The sequence below is a fragment of the Perca fluviatilis genome, chromosome 12, assembly GCF_010015445.1.
Source record: "Perca fluviatilis chromosome 12, GENO_Pfluv_1.0, whole genome shotgun sequence".
Classification (NCBI taxonomy): Eukaryota; Metazoa; Chordata; class Actinopteri; order Perciformes; family Percidae; genus Perca; species Perca fluviatilis.
In genome coordinates this window covers 22,792,366-22,814,011 of record NC_053123.1, presented here as the reverse complement: position 1 = coordinate 22,814,011, position 21,646 = coordinate 22,792,366, and the positions used below count along the sequence as shown (strand labels likewise).

Below are 21,646 nucleotides of genomic sequence, written 5' to 3'. Positions count from 1 at the left end.
TTTGCCTCCTTTTGCAGTTTGGTTTTGAGCTTGCATTGGTTTGCTAATCCTTGCGTCATCTCATTTGAGGTTGTTGTGCTCGAGGAATGCGCTCCTCTTTGCGTGACTGGCGTGCTGTGCTGCTGCTGAAAAAAAAATGTTTACACGTGTGATTGGCTGTCTCTCTTGAGCAGCAGCGGCATCAACAGTGGGGAAACGAAGCCTCTCCAGCAGGGCACTATGAGGATGGACCACCGCCGCCCTGTGTCCACGGACAGCCTGTTCAGGGAGATATGCGATGACTCTGAGGATGAGGACGATGACGTGGGCTATGCCGACCCCATTCAAGATGATCTCTACTCCCGCAAGATGGGCGTCAAACCCCAGCCGGTTGCCAAAGTATCTTATGACAAGTTCTTACCAAAGTTCTGGACGCCCGAAGAAGACGTTCACATACAGAAGATCAAACTGGGCTCCCAGAGAAGACCCTGGTACAAGAAGATGCAGGGCGTCAGGTGTGTGAGGGCATTCAAATCCAGCATAATGTGGAATTCTCTCATATATATAGTATATTTTACAGAGTAGCAATATCATGGATAGAATTTATTCCCTGCTTTTTACACAATATTTTCCTTCTTTTCTACCTGACACATTGGATTTTGACATATTAAAAAACATATATTGCATGCCAATTTAACCTTCCTAAGATTCAGAATTTGGTGTTCTGTCATTCACTGGATTTTCTGTATATATTTCTCCTACTTACTTTTCTTTCTCTATCCCTGCCATCCCCTGCCATCTTTCACCTCCCTTTTACCCCCTCTCTGTTTCTGTCCATTTTCCTCCGTCCACCCTGCTGTCCTCGGCTGTAGCTATAAGAAGTCGGGCTCTTCGTCAGATGATTCAGACTGTGACATCAGTCCTTGGCTCTCCTCTGCCCCCTCTCCCTCTGGCCCCTCTCCCTCTCACTCCCACACACACAAGGCCTCAGCTCACACCACCCTTGTTGTGGGGAAAAGGTTGATACAGCTGCATGATTGTGACAATGAAGGAATGATTTAGAGCATCCAGATTTTATAGGAGAAATATAAATTGGCTCCTGTTGGGGATGTGTTTCTGATGATCTGCTTTCTAATGTACTAATAATAAAATACACTATGAAGCTACTGGACGTTGCCCTAACATGCTTTATAGAGCAGTTTGCTTGTACTGACCTTAGTAGAAAATAGACTGTGTCTCAGCATTATCCTATTATTATTATTACAGTCTATTCTAGTGAAGACATAACTTTTTTATAGCAACTAGCATCGCAGTTTTATTTCATAGCAGAGTGATTGTAAAAATCCCGATTTGATCAACTTCTGTTTGAATCAAATATCACCACTATGGCTGCTTGATGTATCTCTTCCTCCTTTTCTTGCTCTTTGATCCAGTTCACATGCATGCACTCATCACCTCTGTCCTTTTCTCTCCTTTTGCCCACCCTGCAGTCCTCATATTCAAGCACACACTCTCCCACAGCTCCCCAAGATACAGCCCCCTCTGTTAGAGAACCCCCCTCTGGTGTTTGCCCCAGTGGACCCCGCCTCGGGTCCCAGACTGGTCAAATGTGAGAGGTGGCCCCTCCTCGGGCGCCAAGACCCCCGGGAGCCCCCAGACCCCTTTGATTATGAGAGCATTTCCCCTGACTTGGAGAATGATGACATGTTTACTAGGCGAACCCTTGCCTTCCAGTCCAACCCAGACTTGGCTATGATGAAGACTCAGCTGTCCGCCAAGCGTCGTCTCTACACGTCTGAGCCGCAACTCAACATCATCACCCAGCAACACAGCTGTGTCAGCACCGATGAGATTGATTTCCCTGATATCGAGCAGGACGATGTGGTTTATCGTAAGGAGAAAACCCAGCAAGCTCAGCAACAGCGGCCTCTCTCAGGAGCGCCCGACAACTATGCCCCTATGCCCATCCCAGAGCCGTGGGCTCTGCCTCCTGATCTCAAGGCCAGACTCCTGTGCCCCCCATGTCCTCTGACCAAGGAGACGGCAGCAGACAGACAGAATCAGGTTCAGAACGAGACGCATCCTAAAACAGATGACATGCTTGTTCGGAAACTTGGAGTTTGCTCCGATCAGAGCCAGAGCTCCATGAAAGGCCCATCAGCCAGTCAGATGACGCCCTCAGTACCTTCTTCTTGCAGCAAAGGTGACCTGCAGAGATGGCAGGCTATCAGGGAAGCCAGTCAGCTAAGATATAGAAAGAGGCTAATGGTGGAGAGGCTGGCTGCTCTGAAGTTGTAAAAACATTGCTGTAACAGTGCCTGTTAGTATTCTTTCTTTTTAGACTGTGAAAACTTATTAGTGCTATTTTAGTCTTAGAATATTTATATTCAGATGGTAAAGTGGTCTAGACTGCATGTTTATCCAACTTGTAAATGCTCGGTCTAAAAGCCATCACAGTCATAGGTTCTATTTATTTAAGGTCTTCTTTATGAAAACTAATAGGTGCCTTCAGCATTCACTGCGTCAGTCACACAAACTGCAATGAAGGAGCAGCAACAGCTCAGAACTTTTTCCTGTTTTAAATGTTTGTTGTTACCTCAAAATGGAAAGAAACTGTAGTGAAAGTCCCTAAGACATTGTCATCATAGGGCTGTTGTTTATGGTTTTCTACATGATGGCAATATGGTTGATTTTACCTGAGCAACACTTGGTATGTACATGCTGAGTGGATGGCGAGAGAGAACCTACTGCTACTGTGTTCCTGAAGTGTGATTTTTGAACAAAATGAGACAAATCTCCAACATCATTAACCAAATTGTTTGGTACATCATTAGCACTGTTTTCCTATCTGACCGAGTTTGCCTGTGAATGGAAAAATATGCAACTTAATAAAGAAAATAGGAGACTTCATGATTTTGTGATGCAATTAATGCATTGAATTAGCCATTTGTTGACCTCACCTAACATCTACAGCAACACGGATCTTACCAGAGTTCAATGCTGTTTTTCTCAGCAGAGGGAACTTCACACTGACATAACGTAAAGCTCAAAGTCCAGCAGCACAAGAGTGTGGAAAGGTTCAAGCCTGAGTTATAGCCAAACATAACGTCCTGAACACACTGACAGCACCAAGCAGGGCAATTAAATGTAGTCTTGTCTGTTGGGCAGAAATGAAAGCCCATAGAAATTCCCCATGGCTCTGAAAGAAGATATGACCTGTGGACTCCATAGTAACCTGAACACAAATCTGCACTGCAGTGTTTGCACATGAACTGACACACACACAAGCACGCACAAAGCAACCATTTAACCTAAGTCAAGGCCATCTGGATTTACTTCACTTCCATATGTAAAGCCATGTTTCCAGTGACATCATGCTGGAGTCTCCAGAAAGGCTGCATTGTTTAGAGAAACATAAATGTCTACACACCTCCCCATACAAATGTCAGGGAAAGGAATGGTGATACTGTGCTGTAAGCCCACTATATACACACCTTGAACTCTAATCTCTTCAGTGTATAAATTAAAAATCAGCAGCGTCAGGTTTTAGCTAGGTTTACAGCGCCCACCAGCTGGGGATGAGCTGGTCTGAGAGCCACTTATTGGCCTCAAGCTTTTGACCGGACCACTCTCAAACTCAAGGCTCTTCTGCAGTAATGTGACTTTGTTGTGTGTGGTTCTCTTCGGTTTCCTAGACAGCAGCAAATGCAAGAGAGTATCGACGGGTGAGTTGATGCGGGCTCCCAGGAATGTGGCACGTTTGCATTTGTTCTGGCCTCTTACAGTCGCACCTCGCTGCTCCCTGCTTTTGTGTTGCTGTTCTCACTCACTAGCTGCTAAATGCTGACACACAACACAGTGTATTGTATGGCACAGGGCCAAGTTTACGGTGGGGTGGGGGAATCTATTGACAAAGCAACAAAGTGAAAAGATGCAATATGCTGGGTCATCTACCTAAACAGTAGTGTGTCCCAGTGAGAGTTAAATGACTGTGCACTAGTCTGAGCACCCTGATAGCAATGTGAGATACGTGTAAATCTTAACAGGTAAGTGGAAACTAAGTGCATTTTTTTGAAGGCTGTGAGTGACTTTGGTCTTTTGCATGACGGTGAGTGCTGTGATTAATTTTACTAACCCACTGAGCTTACATCACTCAGTTTTCTGCAGTTGACCCGTGTGCTGTGTTTGCAAACTAACACTTGGTCACAGGTTAAAGGTCTAGTCCAGCTTATTTTCAGCATCCAAACATATACATGGTGGAAGTTATTTTGACTATTTTAATTTTTCATGGCGTATTTTTCTACAGTTTATTCATGGTTGCTAACTGTTTTTTTTACCTTGTGTAAAGCTTCTGCCAGGATATGCAAACTAAACATCCCTTCCACTGCTGATGCCCAGGGTCTTTTAAAAAAATACTTTTAAAACTCTTTCTTTCCACAGGAGTAAATCAACAAGCGATATCCAGGTTGACCCCACCGTCATCCAGCAGGTTCGCTTCGAAGAGCTGCAGAAGTATCGTGAGCGGATAAAGTCAACTGAGGATAAGTGGCAGGATGTGAGTACAATTTATTTATGGCAACTGCACGCTAACGCTGGAGGGTATCTGTTTGCTTACCACCATTGTTGTTATAAGAATCAAGACAAGCTGACTTTGGCAGAGAGAAGTTTTGTTCCCCACCCAGAAGTGAAAGGTGAGCACATGATCTAAAGGATCAGTGCGGCAATCAGGAGAGCAGGTGTTATGGTGCAGTCTGTGGCCACAGGGTGAAAAGAGAGCTGTTTAGATAGAAGCCACAGACGGAGGCAGACACTGATTGGTGCAGCGCTGCCCTCTGGCAATGGACTGTCCTCATTTCCAAATCAGTGTCTGTTGCAGGAAACGCCATATCCTGTAAATACTAATAATATAATGAATGTGTCATGGTGCAATATAGACAGATGATGTAAAACAGAGACCCTAGAATGACAATTAACTAGATTAATCCATGTAAAGTTGACTTGAGGGTGCAAGTTTTTCCTGGAAAATAATTTCCAAAGTGCAGTGGTGCTCCAATTTTAAACACCAGTGATCCATCACAGGTGCTCATTCTTGGGTAGGTAAATCCAAAAGTAATAAAACGCTATCCACATTTTATGACTTGCTGTGACAGTGGTGTGTCTGTCAGCAGTCTGATTGGTGTCATGGCAAAATAATGGAGTCTTAAAGCAGCATTTAGGTCACTCAGTCCCCAATACACAGGGGAAGTGAGCCGGGAGGAGCCTAAAGCACACAAATAGAACACCTTCAAATGTAGCCCTTTCTGTTTTTTTGTCTTTCTCTCTCCTTCCCAACTTCACTCCCTTCAGCTGTACAGCCAGTCATGCAACACAACCAGTCTGTTTTATCTAGATCTGAGCTGAATTGTTACAAAATGGTGCATCAGGTGATCTGGGCTTACTTTTGCTGCAGGACCTGAGCAAATGGAAAAACCGGCGCAGGAGTGTCAACTCTGATATAGTGAAGAAGAAAGAGGAACGGGAGAAGATAGAGGAGATCACATACAGCAGCAGAAGGTCCAAGACCTTCAAGGAGATGCAAGAAGAGAGGTAAGAATTAACGTACCTGATCAGGTACTTTGGAAAGTGCAGGGATAATGCATTATGTTATTGGTAGATTTAATGTTATAAAATTTCTATTTTTATTTTCTGATCCTGGTTTTTGCCTAAAAGCAACAGACACTGATTTTGTTCCTCTTTTACACCTTTTTTTAACCTCGGAGGGGGATTCTTTGCTAAGGTAATAGAAGAAAAGGTGTGTATGAGACGTTTTGCGGTATTAAACACAGAGACAAGAGGATTATTTGTGCAGGAGTGAATGAGTAGACTGTAATTGTGGCTTCAGTCAGTGTGAAAGTGTAATCTAATCATGGCGTACAACCTGCCTCCCCTTTTTTGCCCCACCTCTCTCTACCCTCCTCTTTTCAACCTGTGCTCTTCTTTCTATTTTCCTCCCTGTCACTTACTCCCCTTCATGTCCCCTAAATTGCAATCCTTTCCATCCTCATCTTTAATTTCACCCATCACTGTCCACTTTTTTGATCCTATTTAACTCTTTATCCAATCCCCGTTCTCTTCCTCTGTCCGGTCCACAGAGAAAATAAAGGAAAGAACAGCATTGGCGGTCGTCTCGCATCTCTGTCTTACCTGGATGACGAAGACGTATTTGATACACCTATCATTGCCCCACGTACCCGGACCTTTCCTGCCAGGAGCTACACTATTGACACTCCTTACTATTCCTCTGAACCCCTTGAGCCTTCTCGGAAAGAGGCCGAACCCCCTGCTGCCTCCCCAGCGACTGGCAGTGCCACTTCCCCTCCCACCTCAATTGAAGTTGATATTGTGGACAGTCCTGCAGGCAGCGACTCCACAACCGCCATCACTTCCACCATCACTTCCACCATCACTCCCACCAGCCGCAGCTTTTTCCACAGCTCCCAGTCTCCAGCAGCAGCAGCACCTTTACAGAGGAGTCCAGTCTCAGAACGCACCGGCACAGTCAAGACAGAGGAGACCACAACCACCGTCTCCTCTTCTAGCTCCCTACAAAAGGTGCCCGAGCCAAGGCCCTCATTGTCGCGCACACAGACTGAGGTGGGGGCCCCCTCCTCTGGTTCTCTGTACAAACAACAACCACAGCCCAGCTCAATGGAACCCAAGCCTCCTGGGGTGTCTCGGGTTTCCGCATCCCTTCCCAGGAGCTACCAGAGATCCGATAGCGCACGTCTGACCTCAGTTATCGCACCAAGGCCCTTCGGGACCCAGTCGTCCCGCCTCACCTCACTTTCCCGAGCCACTACAGTGAGTACTAGATAATTCTACAACTAAATACAAACTACCAGTGCAGCACAAATGGGTTGACTTACATGTAGAGGGCAGGAGGAGACAGAGTTTGTTTGGCAGTAAGAAATCTTTGCCTATGTTGGTCAGGTACAATGTTGTTTGTTTTGAGTGCATCATTGTTACCCAAGAGTCCGATCTGATTACTGTGTGAATAATGCATGAAGCTGGTGTCTTTATAATGCTAACTCAAGTACCAGAGCTGCTATTTTCAGTCTCCCTCACATTCATTACTGCTACAGTTGTATCAGATCAGCCAGTGTCTGTCAGGAGAAGATTGTGAACTCTAGAAACAGTTTCACACTTACTTAAAGAGTTGACAACACATTCCCCAGTTGATTCCCCCATTCTAAGATCTCTTATACATTAAAATGTATTATTTTGTAATCAACAAACCTATGTTGTTCAAGTTCATTTAACATTATGTCATTTTTAAGTATTAAAGTCTGCATTCTTTGACAATCTGCATTCACCCCGGACAGACGGACGACTCTCAGAAGCGTGTCAACGGCGACGCCACTGTTTCTAAGAAGTCGTCGGTGCCGAGCCGCTATCACCAGTTCATGACCTCTGAGGACGAGACTCACTCTCAGTCCAGCTCAGCACACAGCAGTGAGGAGGAGGAGGAGGAGGAGGAGGTGGAGGAGGAGGAGGAGGTGGAGGAGGAAGAGGAGAACGAAGACAAGACCACAGCGAAGAGCATCACCTCTACTCAGAGTGTCTCACCTGTCCCTCCTCAGATCAAGAGTGAAGCCCCGGTCAGTGCTGCTCCAGCCAAAGAAACCAGCCAGGTATTTAAGTTACCCTCTGTTGGTAAAACTGATCAGCTTGTATATTGAAGAGTGTGTTTGTTACACAGATGTTATTTAATGCTGACAATTTGACTGAAACTGAATGTATTTCTAGCTTTGCGGTAAATATTAAGTGAACCCAAATGCGTCATTAAATCAAATTTTTGCTTCAACCTATTTTCTTATGTAAAGATGATTACAAATAATAGAGTGCTGCACTGCAGACATTAAAGAATAGCAACAGGTTGGCATTAAATCAACAGCCATAAATGATTAATTCAAGGCTTTCTTGCCAAAGCACACAGACACACAACCCGACAGGCGGATTTCCAGAGTCTGCACTAAGCTGTTTTTTGTGTGGTTGCTCTACTCACCTGTGTTGGTGTTTGGTTTTTTTAGGAGAACTACTGTGAGATGCGGATCAGCCTGAACCAGAAGCCCAACAGCAGCAGAGACTTTGGCTTCCAGGCGGCCTGGGACTCGACAGGAGCTCGCATCACGTCCATCCAGCTAGGTAACAACAGCAAAAGATATTTTAAAGAAATACCTTTAAACAAAGGAATTTGTTTGGCAGAGCTGTATTCACCTTCAAATGTAATGTGTGATTGTCAGCCAAACTGGCAACCTTAAACTCCAACATTCCCAGTGGTTAAAAAAAAAAAAAAAAAAAAGATCAAACAGGCATTGGTCATATTTCACTCTCACTAAAGTTGACTGATGTATTCACAGATACAGTACAGCGGTACTGTTGGAAACCAGTGCCCAGGCACTGTTTTACAGCCAGGCACTGCTGGATAGTTGTCAGCAGGTTTTCGAGTCCATTGCAGTGCCTATGTAGGGCAGCATCTATCTGGGTCAGATTTGCTGGGCCTGAGCCTCTCTTTTTCTACTGAGATTTTTCCACCTTCATATCTCTGGTAATTTAGTAACGTTTAACTAGTACTTTTGACACCCGACATCAGTGCATGAACTCTAGCTTTGTCACATCAGCTTCAGTAAGTTTTGGTTGCAACACTCGTGGTATGGATTGTGTCAACCCTGTCAAAGTTTCATTTCAATTTCTTTTCTATATTTATAAGGAGAACGTGCATTAATCACCATTTCTGTAAATGTGCCAGTTTTAGCACTCCTCCAATATGTTGCAAAACCAATAAAGTTGTAGAAATTACAACAAAATCAAAACCATCACCATGCATAAGACATAAATCATGCAAAGCAGCAGGAAGAAGCTAAACATTCATGCAACAGTACATTGGGTGTTCAGCACATGCAGCCATGCAAAGCAGTATGGAGCAACAGGACATAGATGAGCAGTACTTTTTACTACATTATGCATGCATTAGCCATGCAGAGCAATGAGATATAAAATCAAATGGTAACAACCAATAGTCTCAATAGGATGTTAGTTAAAGTTTGTAAAATGCAGTCTTGTATAAAGTACTTGAAAGCAATACTTCTTCTATAATTGTAAATGTAGTTTATTAGTATAAACAACTTTGATTATGAACTTTATTGTGGCTTCCTTATAGTGAAGCATAATATTCAGGGTTTCCACAGCTTCTTAAACATCAAGTCTGATAAACAATAAAGAGAAAAACAAACAGAATTTTATTTATTTGTGAGAAAGAATCTTTTACTCCCAACGTATGAAAACATTTCTTGCAAGTAACGAGTAACAAAGACACTGAGGGGAAATTTTCTTGGCATGGGAAGTTTTTTGTTGTTGATAGAGTGTTAAATTATGTGGAGTCTATATGGCGAGGATTATTCTGGTGTGAATGAAAACTGTAATTAGAAGTCAATCCCATATGTTCTCATATCAGGATCATTTCTTGTAAAATTATTTCAGTGAAATAACTAAAAGGACCACTGCAAGAATAATAGCTCTTATGAGTGATAACCAACCATTTCCCTGCATTGGTAGACTAGAATTGTATACTTTCTTTGTTGCTAATGACATGTTCCTCTGTCCCGTGCAGGCAGCCCGGCAGAGATGTGCCAGCTTCAGGTCGGAGATGAGGTGTTAACGGTAAACGGGCACCAGGTGGCAGAAATGAACTACCCAGACTGGAAGTCCTGCATGGAGGAGGCTCTGCAGGAGGGCAGTCTGATTATGGATATACGCCATCATGGCAAGAACAGTGAGTCACCTGAACGCTGTGTGTCTGAGAGTGTGTGTTTGTTGGAGATTGAATTTAACCACTTTAAGGGTTGCATTCCTGGACTGACAGTGCTGCTTATGCTGCGTGCGTTGCTAAACCGTTTTGACACTTTAAATTGGTCCGTAAGCTATTGTGAAATCATCCATGAATGATCTCATGACAGCCAAGCGGTGAAGGACCTGTAACTTTTTTTCCCCTCATCTGACGAGGGAAGACTGTTATTGTGTTGACCTCTGTGGTTCTTATTTCTATTTTCTTATTTTTTTTTTTCTGTGTGCAGTTTTCTCTTTTCTTTTTCCTTTTATGTTTCTACTGGTTGTTTCTTCTTTTTTCTGACTTTTCTGTCTCATCAGCATTCCTCTCTGTATCCATGCGGTGTTTTCCTTGTGGGGAACTAACCCAGCTCGGGTCCATGGTCCTCTGAGTGTGCTGTTTTCACAGTGTTAGTATAACAGGCTTACTTATGCCAACTACGTCAGCGTCAGCTTCCAAAGATAACAAAACTACCCAGAGTAGCTCACTTGAACTAACATACAGTACCTGTTAAAATAGTTTAGTGAAGCCCGGTGGTTGTGAGCCTTTTAGAAACACTGTGTGGGTTTATGTAAGCTTTAATAGGCTGCATGGCTGGGGAAGGTTTCTCTGTCACACCCTGCTGCTCTCTATAATAACACCACAACAACAACCTTATCCCATTCTTTATAGTGTGCTTTATGTAAATAGACAATTCTGTGTCAAATGTTGGGTTTCACATATACACGACTACTGCACACACACACACAGAAATCATGGTTCCATGTGCAAACGCACATCCTATTTTTTGCCCTTGCATTATCTGGACGCAGACTGGGACAGAGATCAACCTTCCCTGCCATTTAAAAGCCATAAGACCATCAATCTGACCAGTACGGATCCGATACTTCTAGGTTCTCCTGACAAAAACACTGTCAGCTCCAGCCTGGATTTCACCTCACGTGCTTCCATGGAAAAGCTGCCGTCCAAAGAGGCCCCCGCCCATCCAGTCGTCGTAAGTGACCCAGAATGAACTCCGGTTTGATCAAGTTTTATTTCTGTCTTGTGCCCCTTTAATGAATGGACACCCTGCTATGTCTCCCTGCAGGACGTGGCTTCAAACGGAGTTAATGGAGGTTTCCGTGAACAGTCGGTGACGATAAGGAGCAAAGGTAAAGAGCAGAGCACACAATCAGGAAAGTTATGGAATTGATCTTGACGACTATGAACACAAAAACACACTGATGGGGAGGGGTGTCATTTTGTAGACTTAGTTTTGGGAGAAACATTTTTGCAAACACTGGACTATTGTGAATAATATTGATGGACATTTACTGTGTTGTGTAACAAAACATTATTATTATTGATTATCATACATCCTCAGCAACAATTTTGTAAATCATGTATTGGTAATATAAGATGGTATATTCCCTTGTAAAACTTGTTTCTCTCCTCGACTGTCCCTCACTGTATACTTTTTTTCATTTCTCATGTAGAGTCAGAACCCATATCTTTGAAAAACTTAAAACGGAGGTCAGAGTTTTTTGAAAAAGGTAAAAAAATAAGTAAATAAAAAGGCATGGGCCGAATCGGGGCGGGGTCTTCATAATAATATTAATGACTTCTGTGTAATCTGGTGGCTGGGTTCTCTGTGCTTTTGTCTCACTGAATTCCTCAGATTCCCAAAGGATTTTTGCATGTTTCTTATCAGTCACATCCTCATGTTCAATTGATAAATAACCTATTATCAATTGATTATGAGCTTTTCGGGGATTAAATCCCGGGATAAAAATAGATTCCTCCATGGCTTTGGTGCCAGAGCTTAATCTTTGTGCTGTGCCTCTTCCCTCCTTCAGGTGGCTCAGGGTCCAGTGTCAGTGCGCTGGTCTACCTCTGTGGTAAACAGGGTTGAGTGTGCAGTGACCTCCTCACCTTCGCTTGGTACACTCTGGGACACTGACATGCTTTTCAAACCAAGGGAGCTAGGGTGTAATTTCCACTGGGGACATGGGGGACACTTTTCAAAATCCAATTTGTGTCCCCCCCCACTTCCAAATTTGTTTGATATTTTTTTATTCACAAGTGATCAGCCTCTATTTTTAACAATAAAGATAGTAAGACATATTTTTCTTATACATTGTTTAGAACTATATTTTCTGAGAATTTATCATTACAATCAACTTAACTATTTTTTGGATTTTGTATCATCATAGTCCCTAAACTTATGTAAAAATGCAGGAAATGAGATTCAAATAGAATAAAAATTATTTGGCGGACGACTCCCAGACCCCCTGTTTTGTGTCCCCCCCCCCACTTCTCAAACCAAATATTATACCCTTGCAAGGGAGTCTAGTGATATTTTGTGGCAAATTAGAGAATTGTCTCCTCACAAACCAAACAAACTCTGCTTAGCTTAATTATTTTTAAGATGAAGGTGAAAAACCATCAGTTCATTATCACAAAATGTCACAACATATTGTATTGAAGAAGAGACCCCATAAAAGAAAAATGAAAAGAAGACGTAAAACATTCTGTGTATAAAAGCAACACATTCAAACTCCAAAGGCTGGACAGCATGTCAGACAATACGCCAGCGTACCAACCACAAATACAATTCTTTGACTCCGTGTTTGTGGTGTTTTTTTGAGTGGTGTCCAGGTTTAACACATGGTTACACTTTTCACTTTGCTGCGCATTAAGTTCAAAGAATTCCTGTTGCTCTTTTGGCATGCATGTATTGAACCGTATGTTAGCCTTTTCAGACTGGCTGCGCTGTACTTGTGTGCATCTTAAGTACGCATGCTGCTTATATGTGTGTGTCTTTCTTCCAGTGTGTTTGATCCTGTTGTCGCAATCAGTTTATTGATTTTCCTGTTCAGAACTACTGGGCTGGTATCCAATGTAAATGTCAACAAGTGGGTGATTTTGAATTGAGAGAATCAATAAGTCATAGTGGGTGAAATTTAACCTTTGTTGCTTGAAGGCTTGTTGAAAACATCAATTACTGTTTGTGGTTTTAAATGTCATTTTCAATGCTGAATTGGCACTTTAATAAGCCTGTCAACTTTGTGTTGCTGCAGTATATGGCCTCAGGGTTAACTTCTATTCTATTGCTCTGCCTGTGCATGCCAGAAGTATTGACTGGACGATTTTCTTTCTTTTCAAGGAGGATCAGAGTCTGCAATGCCAGATGTGAGTAGTATAATCAGTGCATATAGGGCAGTTTTTGTCTCTTTTATGGTGTTTGCTATTATAGCAGGACAACATCTTTAAAAGCAGATGGCACAATTATTACAAAGCCCAGACCCATTATTAAGAATCTCATGTGCACTAGTTCACTTCAGACGCTGGTTCACTCTGCTTCTTAAGCAAAAAAAAAAGTGGCCCAATCACTCAACTATGATTGCGAGGGAATTTTTATAAAAGTAAAATGAAGAGACTAAAAGAGTCTAAGGAAAAATGTTGTTGTATGTTGTACGAATTGTAAAGCCCTCTGAGACAAGCCGCGTAGATACAATTGACATGACTTGATTTGACAATACCATAAAGTCAGTTGGGATGTCATACAGTTGATGGCTGATGTGATGCAGTTGCCTCATACTGTGTGTCTGTCTTCTCTGTCTGCAGATACCCGTTCCTTCAATCATTCCTTCTTCCAGCCGCTGGTCCTGGGACCCAGAGGAGGAGCGCAAAAGACAAGAGAAATGGCAGAAGGAGCAGGAGCGCCTCCTACAGGTACAAAACGGCACACTCGTGGAGCAGTGACGTCACAGTATGCATTCCGTTGCCAGTTTATTAGGTACACCTAGCTAGAACTAATGCAGGGTGATAAATCAGCCCTGCAATACATCCTAACTTCAGGAAGGTTACAATGTTCTGTTTTTGTTAAGTGTACTAGAGAGGTGCTGATTTTCTTTGTGGTGCTGTTAGATTGTATTGTGTTAAACTTGAGAAAGCAACAATTCAGATAAATCACAAAACAATGAAATAAGGACACTCAAGGAGTAAGAAAAGAAAACAAAATACTATTATAGCCATCAAAGTTTTCTGTAATTCAGTGTGTATGTTTTTGCTTTTGTTTTTATATTGTGTGTATCTCTGTGAGACAAATTTACATTACAATAATGCTTTTTTGGTATTCTAAGACTAGGACCGTATTCTAATTTGTATTGAATATAAACGATATTCTAATATTTGGTCTGCACTCATTGATATAAACACAGCGGACAATATATCACAGAAGTAACAAAAGTAACAGCTCTCAGTATAACCCATTAAAATTACAACAGCAAAAACTGTACCCACTAAAATAATCATGAAGCTGAACAACCCGTCTGAATCAGTTTCAATGAAAACTAAACTATAACCTTTGTAGGTAGGATTTATTCCAGGACTGTTGTATTAGGCTGCATTAGTTTTAGCCAGGTGTACCTAACACACTGGCAACTGGGTGTATAGTCCATTAATAAAACTGAAAATAACAAATGAAGCAATATCACAATCTATTTGATTTAAAATAGCTGACAATCCGACAATGAGTTGAGGCACAGAGCTTGAATGACAGCCTAGGAAGTCCTCACAATCAAAGAAGACTGCTCCTAATAGGCTCCAAACTGAAACCTTTACAGAGCGCTCTGGCAGCTAAAAGTAAAGTATCTGTCGGGTATCCAACTTGTAGTAGAATCCTATCAAAACATTTTTCCGAGGTTCTATTTCTGGATGGAGATCAAAGGTGTCCAAGCAGAGCGCTGTAGCCAGGAAGGCTTGTTACTCCTCCAGTCTTTGTTCCCTCTTGGATACACGGCCTGATTTCATGATGTGCCAGGGAGACTTCCTGCCTTGGGCAAGCTTCTCTAGGTTTATCAACTTTTCAGGATGGTTAGATAACATGTAGTTGAGCTTGGAATATAATACAGCCACGATATCTATTTAGTTTTTATATAAAATACTTTTTCTTCCCACTGTGCAATATTGTCAATGCTGGCCGGGAGGAGTTGATGTCGTCAGACGGTGTCCAACATTCGTTGGATGTTTTGACCCTGAACCGTAACACCCTCCCGTTGGCGGGTCAGCAGTGGTGACCAAATCACTGCCCATCTCCTCCTCCTGGCTTCCAGCTTGGCTACAGGGGGACAATCCCAAAACATGTGAATAAATGTGCCCATGGTCTTTAGCGAACACAATGTGCACGAAGCATCATCAATAACTTTCATTAGGCACAGCTTGCAAGGGGTCAAATAAGATCTTTATATTTTCTTGTGTGTGACTATGTGCATGCATGTCATTTCATTTGGATGACCTTTGACTGCTTTTCCTCTTTTTTCGTCCAGGAGAAATATAAGCGCGACCAGGAGAAGTTGCAGGAGGAGTGGATGAAGGCTCAGCAGGAGGTTGCCGAGAGCGTACATCAAGAGGAGGTAACATTTTAATTTGTATAAATTATGGCCTAATACCTAGAACAGCCAGAGGGTAATTAAAGGTGGCAATAAGTTCTGACTCATAGCAGTAAATTATCTAAATGTATCCAAAGAGCTTTAATAGGGTCGTTGATTGAAATTGATATAATTATGCAGCAGTTACATGCCTAGGAGCTGGCTTTTAAAGCAGACGTCCGTTTTACATAGAAGATGGGGAAAGTGAGAGCAGAACAATGTCTATTCATGTGGATATTCACATAGAACATACAACATGTGGGGCTATGCTTCCCATCAGTGACAGGAGTCTTTTCAGCTCATAGTTTTGCAACAAAAACTCCCCTTTGATTGGAATTTCCAAACACTTGCTGGTTTGTCACCTCAGGGGATGACATGAGTTTCTCCTCTGTTGTTGCAGTTGCTCCTGTAGGTCAGATTACTGAATGCCATAATTGTGGTAAATGCTTCCTCTTTTCTGTGCTTCTTTCTCTCTGGCAGCCTGGGAGCCTGGAGGTGATCAGACACAGCATCAACCCACTCTCGTCCCTCTCTACCGTCAACCAGCCCACCTCTCCTCCATGGGAAGAGGAAGAGAGAAAGAGGAAGGAGGAGCAGGAGCGCCAGAAGCAGGCGGAGGAGCAGGAGCGCCAGAGGCAGGCGGAGGAGAGGAGGAAGAGGGAAGAGGAGGAGCGGGAGCTGCAGCGTCTCCAGGAGGAGAGAGAGAGGAAAGAAAGGCAGGAGGAGGAGGAGAGGAAGATGAGGGAGGAGGAAGAGCTGAGATGGCAGAGGAGGAGAGAGGAGGAGAGGAAGGAGGAGAGGAGGCGGCAGGAAGCTGCCGAGCAACAGCGCAGAGAGCGGGAGAGAGCCTTCGAGCAGCAGCAGCAGCAGTGGTCAGTAGAGACACTGCTCCTCCTATTACCCTCACACTTTACTCACACATCTTCCTCATCTGTCCATCATGTTGATAATAACACATTGAAGTGAAAAACATAATCTGCTTTGTTGTCTGTGCATTAACATAAGTGCAACTAATGTGCTTGCATGTGCTGTGCTCCACCATTGTGTCGTAACTCTCGTCGCACCTCTCCCTACACACTACCCTTCACCAAAGGGCTGATGGCTCCCATGGCTTTGCCAATGTCCAGTCGTCACTGTCCTTTGCAGACAGGTTAGTACAGGAGGGATTGTGTTTGCATTTCTCAAACTGCATCTGCAGTCATACTTAAAAGATAATGCTTCTTGTTTGTATTGAGCTGATCGGCTATTGGCACTAATAACACCTGCTTGCTTTCTAACCTATTTTGATGAGTAATTGTGTGTAACAACAATGCCTTACAGTGATTACAATTTATTATAGTATTTAGGAAAATTAGTTGAATAGGTTATATTGGCAACACGTTATTTTAAGTTCCCCAATTTAGTATTTATGTGCAGTACAGTATATGAACAATTGATGAACAGTTTATAACACACTATAATGTAGTTGTTTGCAGATGCAAGTGTTTATTAACGTATTTTCCTACAACTACAACTCCCCCTGTGGGCACCCATAAGTGGAGAATAGGAGATGTTATTAATTACTGACAAATACTGCACTTTAATACGCACCGAAACATATCCTTATGTCTGCTTACAACCACATTATAGTGTGTTATAAACCATTTATTAAATGTTTGTATACTGCGTATAAAATAGGGAGAAATAGGGGGAATTCCAGTGTTAACGTTTGTATTGGATTGCTAAATTAATAAATGCTCCTTTCACATTAGCTTCCCCACATTTTCAGCTCCAAGACCACATTCTCTGAGTTCTTTGTACAATGCTCTGCACCAGGAGTTATCTTGGCAACACAGTTTGTTCTTTCCTAAACGAAACTGCCAAAACAGTGTCTCACAAGCATACAATCCTGCCAAACACCAACACCAGTTTCTAATAAACAAGAACAATTTGTCACTCACCTGAAAACATATAAACCAGGTACATAATTTAAGATCCTTGTATGTCTTTGAAGCAGGGAATCACGCTTTTCCTTTGTTATATTGTCAACAACAATTTCTCAGTACAAAATATCAGTACATAATTTTTCACTGTGGTATTTCACATATCAAAATACTACTCAGAATACTTGTATTTCATGGCGGTAACAAAAATGGTTGTAAAATATGTGGCTTCTATAAAAAGAGCTACAGTGAGTATGATTACTTTCTTTTCTTTTTTAATCAGGCACTAACAGGTAGTTTATTTTGTTTGACAGGACGAAATCTAAATCATCTCCCCAGCTTGATGAAGAAGAAAAACCTCAGAGAAAAGGTCAGTTTTCTTGTTTTTTTTTCCATTATAGTTTACCTTTAAATGAAAATAAGTGACGGAATTGAATGACTGTGAATGCAACAGCAATATGAGTCCAGATATATTAGAACATTTAAATATTGTCCTGTCTTTTTATAAATGACTCAATGTACGCATGTTGTTGCATACACATGTGGGCTGTACTCTACTGTAGGAGTGTATGTGCGGCCGGGGGGCATGGCTCACTGGCTGCTGGAAGAGCAGCTGAGGAGTGCACGTGACAAACAGGCCCAGAGTCAGCGGGCTGCATCAGAGCTGGAGACGGAGAGGAGAAACATCCTCAATGCCATGAGATACAGAGAGCCAGAGAGAGGTGGACTCGGCCCCTGATCTGCTCTCATTATGACAGCTTTGATCAGCCAATCAGTCAATTGTGAAATTTCACCAAATCAAAACTTACAGCTGCTCGATTAACAGCTGACCAATCACATGGTAAATCAATCAGTCAGCCGAGCAGGAAAAACAATTAACTCATTGATTGCAGGGTGATTTCTCTCAGGTCCCTTCTATAATTTCATTGTACTTTTCTGTTTTTCAAAAGTTCTAATCAAGACTGAGGAAACACTGCTTCTACATCATCACAGTCTCATTCTTTCTGTCCCATTTTTTCCACGTTCTCTGCCAGTCCTATTCTATTCTTGACTTCCCAGAAACTTTTCATTTCACCCAGCATAATGTTGAGTTTATCTTTCCTCTCTGGGTGCAGTGACGGGCAGTGGATTGGGTGATAAAATGAGTCAGCAGTCCGTGTCGCAGGCAGAGCAGGAGCGGCAGCAGATCCTGAACGAGATGAAGAAGAAGACTCCGCTGCTGAGGGACAAAAGCTGGATCCGCGAACGCTCCTCCACCACCACCACGATCCAGGAGTCCGACGTGCCACCCATGCGCAGGTACAGTCTACCCAGCATGAATGAGAGTAAACTAATATTATCTCTGTTGTGTGATAATGGTGGTTGGCTTTTCAAACGTACTAATATCCTGTTAACTTGTGTTGCATGCTGGAATTAAAACATTTATTAGTCTGGCTACCAAACTTGACAAATTTGATTGGACCATTGGTAAATATTTGAACATAAAAACAACTGCCACAGGTACAGTTGGTAGCCAGACATTTTAAATGCCTCTTACGGGCTAACGTGGGTGTGGTGTGGGTTGGCTTTGCAGAGGTGAGTCTCTTGACAACTTAGACGCCTCCTACAACTCCTGGCGCTCATCATGGACACCCAGAAGCAACTCTCACATCCCAAACTACACTCGGCCTCACTCTGCCCTCTCTGGCAGCACTTCCTTTTACGGTGGTGGGTTGGGGGCCCAGCGGACCGGCTCCTCCACTCTGCCTTCCTCCTCCTCCATGGGCTCCCTCCGAGGCGGGGCAGGAACCCCCTCGTCCTCTTGGTCCCGGCAGTCGCCTTCCCCCTCACCCTCCTCTCCATCACCCACCACCTCTCCAGAGCCCACGTCTGGCGCCCCCGAGCAGCGGAGCAGGTAAAATCAACAATGCTGCTTTGCTTAACACCCCCAACAAGCTGCCTCTAACCTCTCACTGGTGTACTGGATTGCATTATCATAGTCCAGGTGGTGTTGTTAAACCATAACCATAAGTGGTGGTGGCAAAGGACAACTTTTGAATTTATTATAATATAATGCTGTATATGATATTGTTTTTATGTAACATTCTCCATCCGTTCACCCTCCATTTCACAGCTGACTCCGACTATTCAGTCGTTTAATTGTTTTTTCTTTACAGATTTCCAGTTGAATTCCACTTGCACATTCAGTGGTGTTTTAAGTTTGTGTGTCTCTGTGTCCATGTGTTTTGAAGCAACACCCTGGTACTGATCTTTTAAGAATCAAGCTAACACTTATATTGTTACCAATATTTTTTTAGTTTCCATGTCAACATTATATATGATAGTTTCCTCATTATTTTCCTCCTCTCGTCGGGAATAAGAAAAAAATTGATGCTTTATATGTGACACAGAAATATTTAATTAAAACTCATCATTACAAATATTTTACACAATCTTTTAAATGGAGCTTTGGTCATCAATCTGCTTCATTTTAGCAGGGGACATAATTGGCTCCCATCCAAAATTAATCAAACTAAAGGCCAGCATTGGCAAACAAATTACTTACCAGTTTGACCCTGTTGTATACCAGTGTGAGCATTTTTTGTGTGTGTACATGCTTGCATTCATGCGTCATGCATGTGAGTTTAGCTCTCGAATCACAGCTGTGCGTTCTGTAATCCAGGTCAGTGAGTGGCAGGAAAATCTGTACGTTCTGTGACACCGCACTGGGAAAGGGAGCAGCCATGATCATCGAGTCCCTTGGGCTCTGTTATCATTTGGGCTGTTTTAAGGTGAGAGCTGGGCTCGTGTCGGCCCCCGAACACATCATCAACACACCTCGGCCGATCCTCAAAAGCTATTCTGATCACTCCAGACTCTTATTCTTTTATTACTAACCTGCTCAATCCTGGGGAGTCTCAAGGTCCTGTTTTCTTTACAGCTGAGCAAAGTTGATTTGTGCCAAAACCTGCACGCCAAACTAATCAACCCCTCCTTCACTTTGTCTCTTTTCACCAATGCTTAATTGTTGATCCTTCCTGGAACTTGGGTCTTCACTTGAGTTTGGTCTCCTGCATTTGAACAGTGATCCATTCTGCTAATCTTTGTCGTTTGACTCTGATTTATTCTTTTCACTTCATTTTTCTCTTTCTATATGTACAATCAAGGGGCTTCTGTCTGTCCTCATTCCTCCGCCTTTGGACTTGGACAATTTGTCTAGCTTTAAACACCGTTTGAGTAGCTATTTAACTCTTCCTTCTCCTAAACTTCCTCAGTGTATTGACTGTAAGTCGGACCTGGGAGGATCGGAAGCCGGGGCTGAAGTCAGAATACGAAACAAGCAGCTGTACTGTAACACCTGCTACATGCGATTCAAAGGTGAGTACGTGATCAATCTGATCAGCATGATGATGTGTTGTCTTCTGCTTTCTTTAAGTGTAATATTGCTGTTTTTTTTGTTTTTTTTCAGCTGGCCAGCCAACCTCTATGTGACGTGACAGTACTCCAGCAGATTGATGAAGAGACTACTTGTGACAACAACCCATGAGCATTTAAGTGAACATTGAAGCCATTGCAAATAGCTGGGACACTTGGTTTGGACATACTTCCATTTATGACTCTAGAAAATCTCAGTTGAATCGCTGATGAGAATTATATTTGTGGTTTTTGAGAGGGTTTGCTTGCAAAGACGTTATCTACTTTACTGCGTTCATATCATATTAAGTATTACAGTTGTACAAAATTTAAGGGTTCTGCATGCACCAGACTTTTATGTTTTAGCCACGAAACTAGTCAAAACGTTAAATTGTCTATAAGATTAATGAGGCAGATCTTTGTAATGTTCTTCAGTGAGAAAGATTTTAGAGATATTGAGAGAGTTTTCAAGGTTTCAATCTCCTCTTACTCATGCTTCTTTTTCCAGTGAGTCTTGTGGTATTAACACGTTTGTCGACCAATGTATTCCTATCATGTCTATGTGCCTTTTCGTTTGTAACAGGGAGAAGTAATTAAGATTATTAGATATCTTTCAAAACATATTTAAAACGGTTTGCTTGGATGGCACTTACCTGGAGTTTTCACTTATAGATGGAGGATTGTACACACAAGCAGGTTTCCTCATGAAGATTATATCATACAGAATGGCATTGAGGCAAACAGTAACATTTGTAAATAAAATGACTAAATGCGCTCATCTCATGTGGTTTTGTTTACTTTTTTCAGCAGATTGCACAATTCTTTGTAATGATATTCCAGTACATGATGCAAGGCTTTTCCTGCCTCTCTGTTCAGAAATCATTATACTCTTCTTTCTCTGTCCGTCCCACTCATTCTCTGTTTCTCTGTAGTGCCACAGTCATAATGAAAGGAATTTCAATGAGCTTTTGTGCAAAGGTTCAGAGGACCTGCCTGCTCTGTGTTCTCTGAAGCCAATTTGTCATGCATATTTTATTCACATGCATTACAATTTGATTACACTTTGATAAGCTATT

General features: G+C 42.5%; 1 protein-coding gene across 1 annotated transcript in view; it reads left to right on the top strand.

The window, feature by feature from the left end:
- lmo7a (LIM domain 7a) overlaps positions 1-21,350 on the top strand; it is a 48,477-nt gene extending 27,127 nt beyond the window's left edge. Inside the window, 25 exon segments of the mRNA XM_039817727.1 lie at positions 174-494; positions 852-998; positions 1,470-2,255; positions 4,378-4,534; positions 5,429-5,565; positions 6,111-6,819; positions 7,341-7,649; positions 8,049-8,163; positions 9,629-9,790; positions 10,657-10,838; positions 10,932-10,995; positions 11,320-11,376; positions 11,680-11,721; positions 12,990-13,015; positions 13,451-13,558; positions 15,154-15,240; positions 15,736-16,127; positions 16,349-16,405; positions 17,492-17,547; positions 17,741-17,899; positions 18,293-18,476; positions 18,751-19,071; positions 19,840-19,948; positions 20,432-20,534; positions 20,626-21,350. Of these exon segments, the coding sequence (XP_039673661.1) occupies positions 174-494; positions 852-998; positions 1,470-2,255; positions 4,378-4,534; positions 5,429-5,565; positions 6,111-6,819; positions 7,341-7,649; positions 8,049-8,163; positions 9,629-9,790; positions 10,657-10,838; positions 10,932-10,995; positions 11,320-11,376; positions 11,680-11,721; positions 12,990-13,015; positions 13,451-13,558; positions 15,154-15,240; positions 15,736-16,127; positions 16,349-16,405; positions 17,492-17,547; positions 17,741-17,899; positions 18,293-18,476; positions 18,751-19,071; positions 19,840-19,948; positions 20,432-20,534; positions 20,626-20,648 (4,813 nt within the window). The 3' untranslated portion in view covers positions 20,649-21,350.
- Positions 21,351-21,646: the final 296 nt, after the last annotated feature.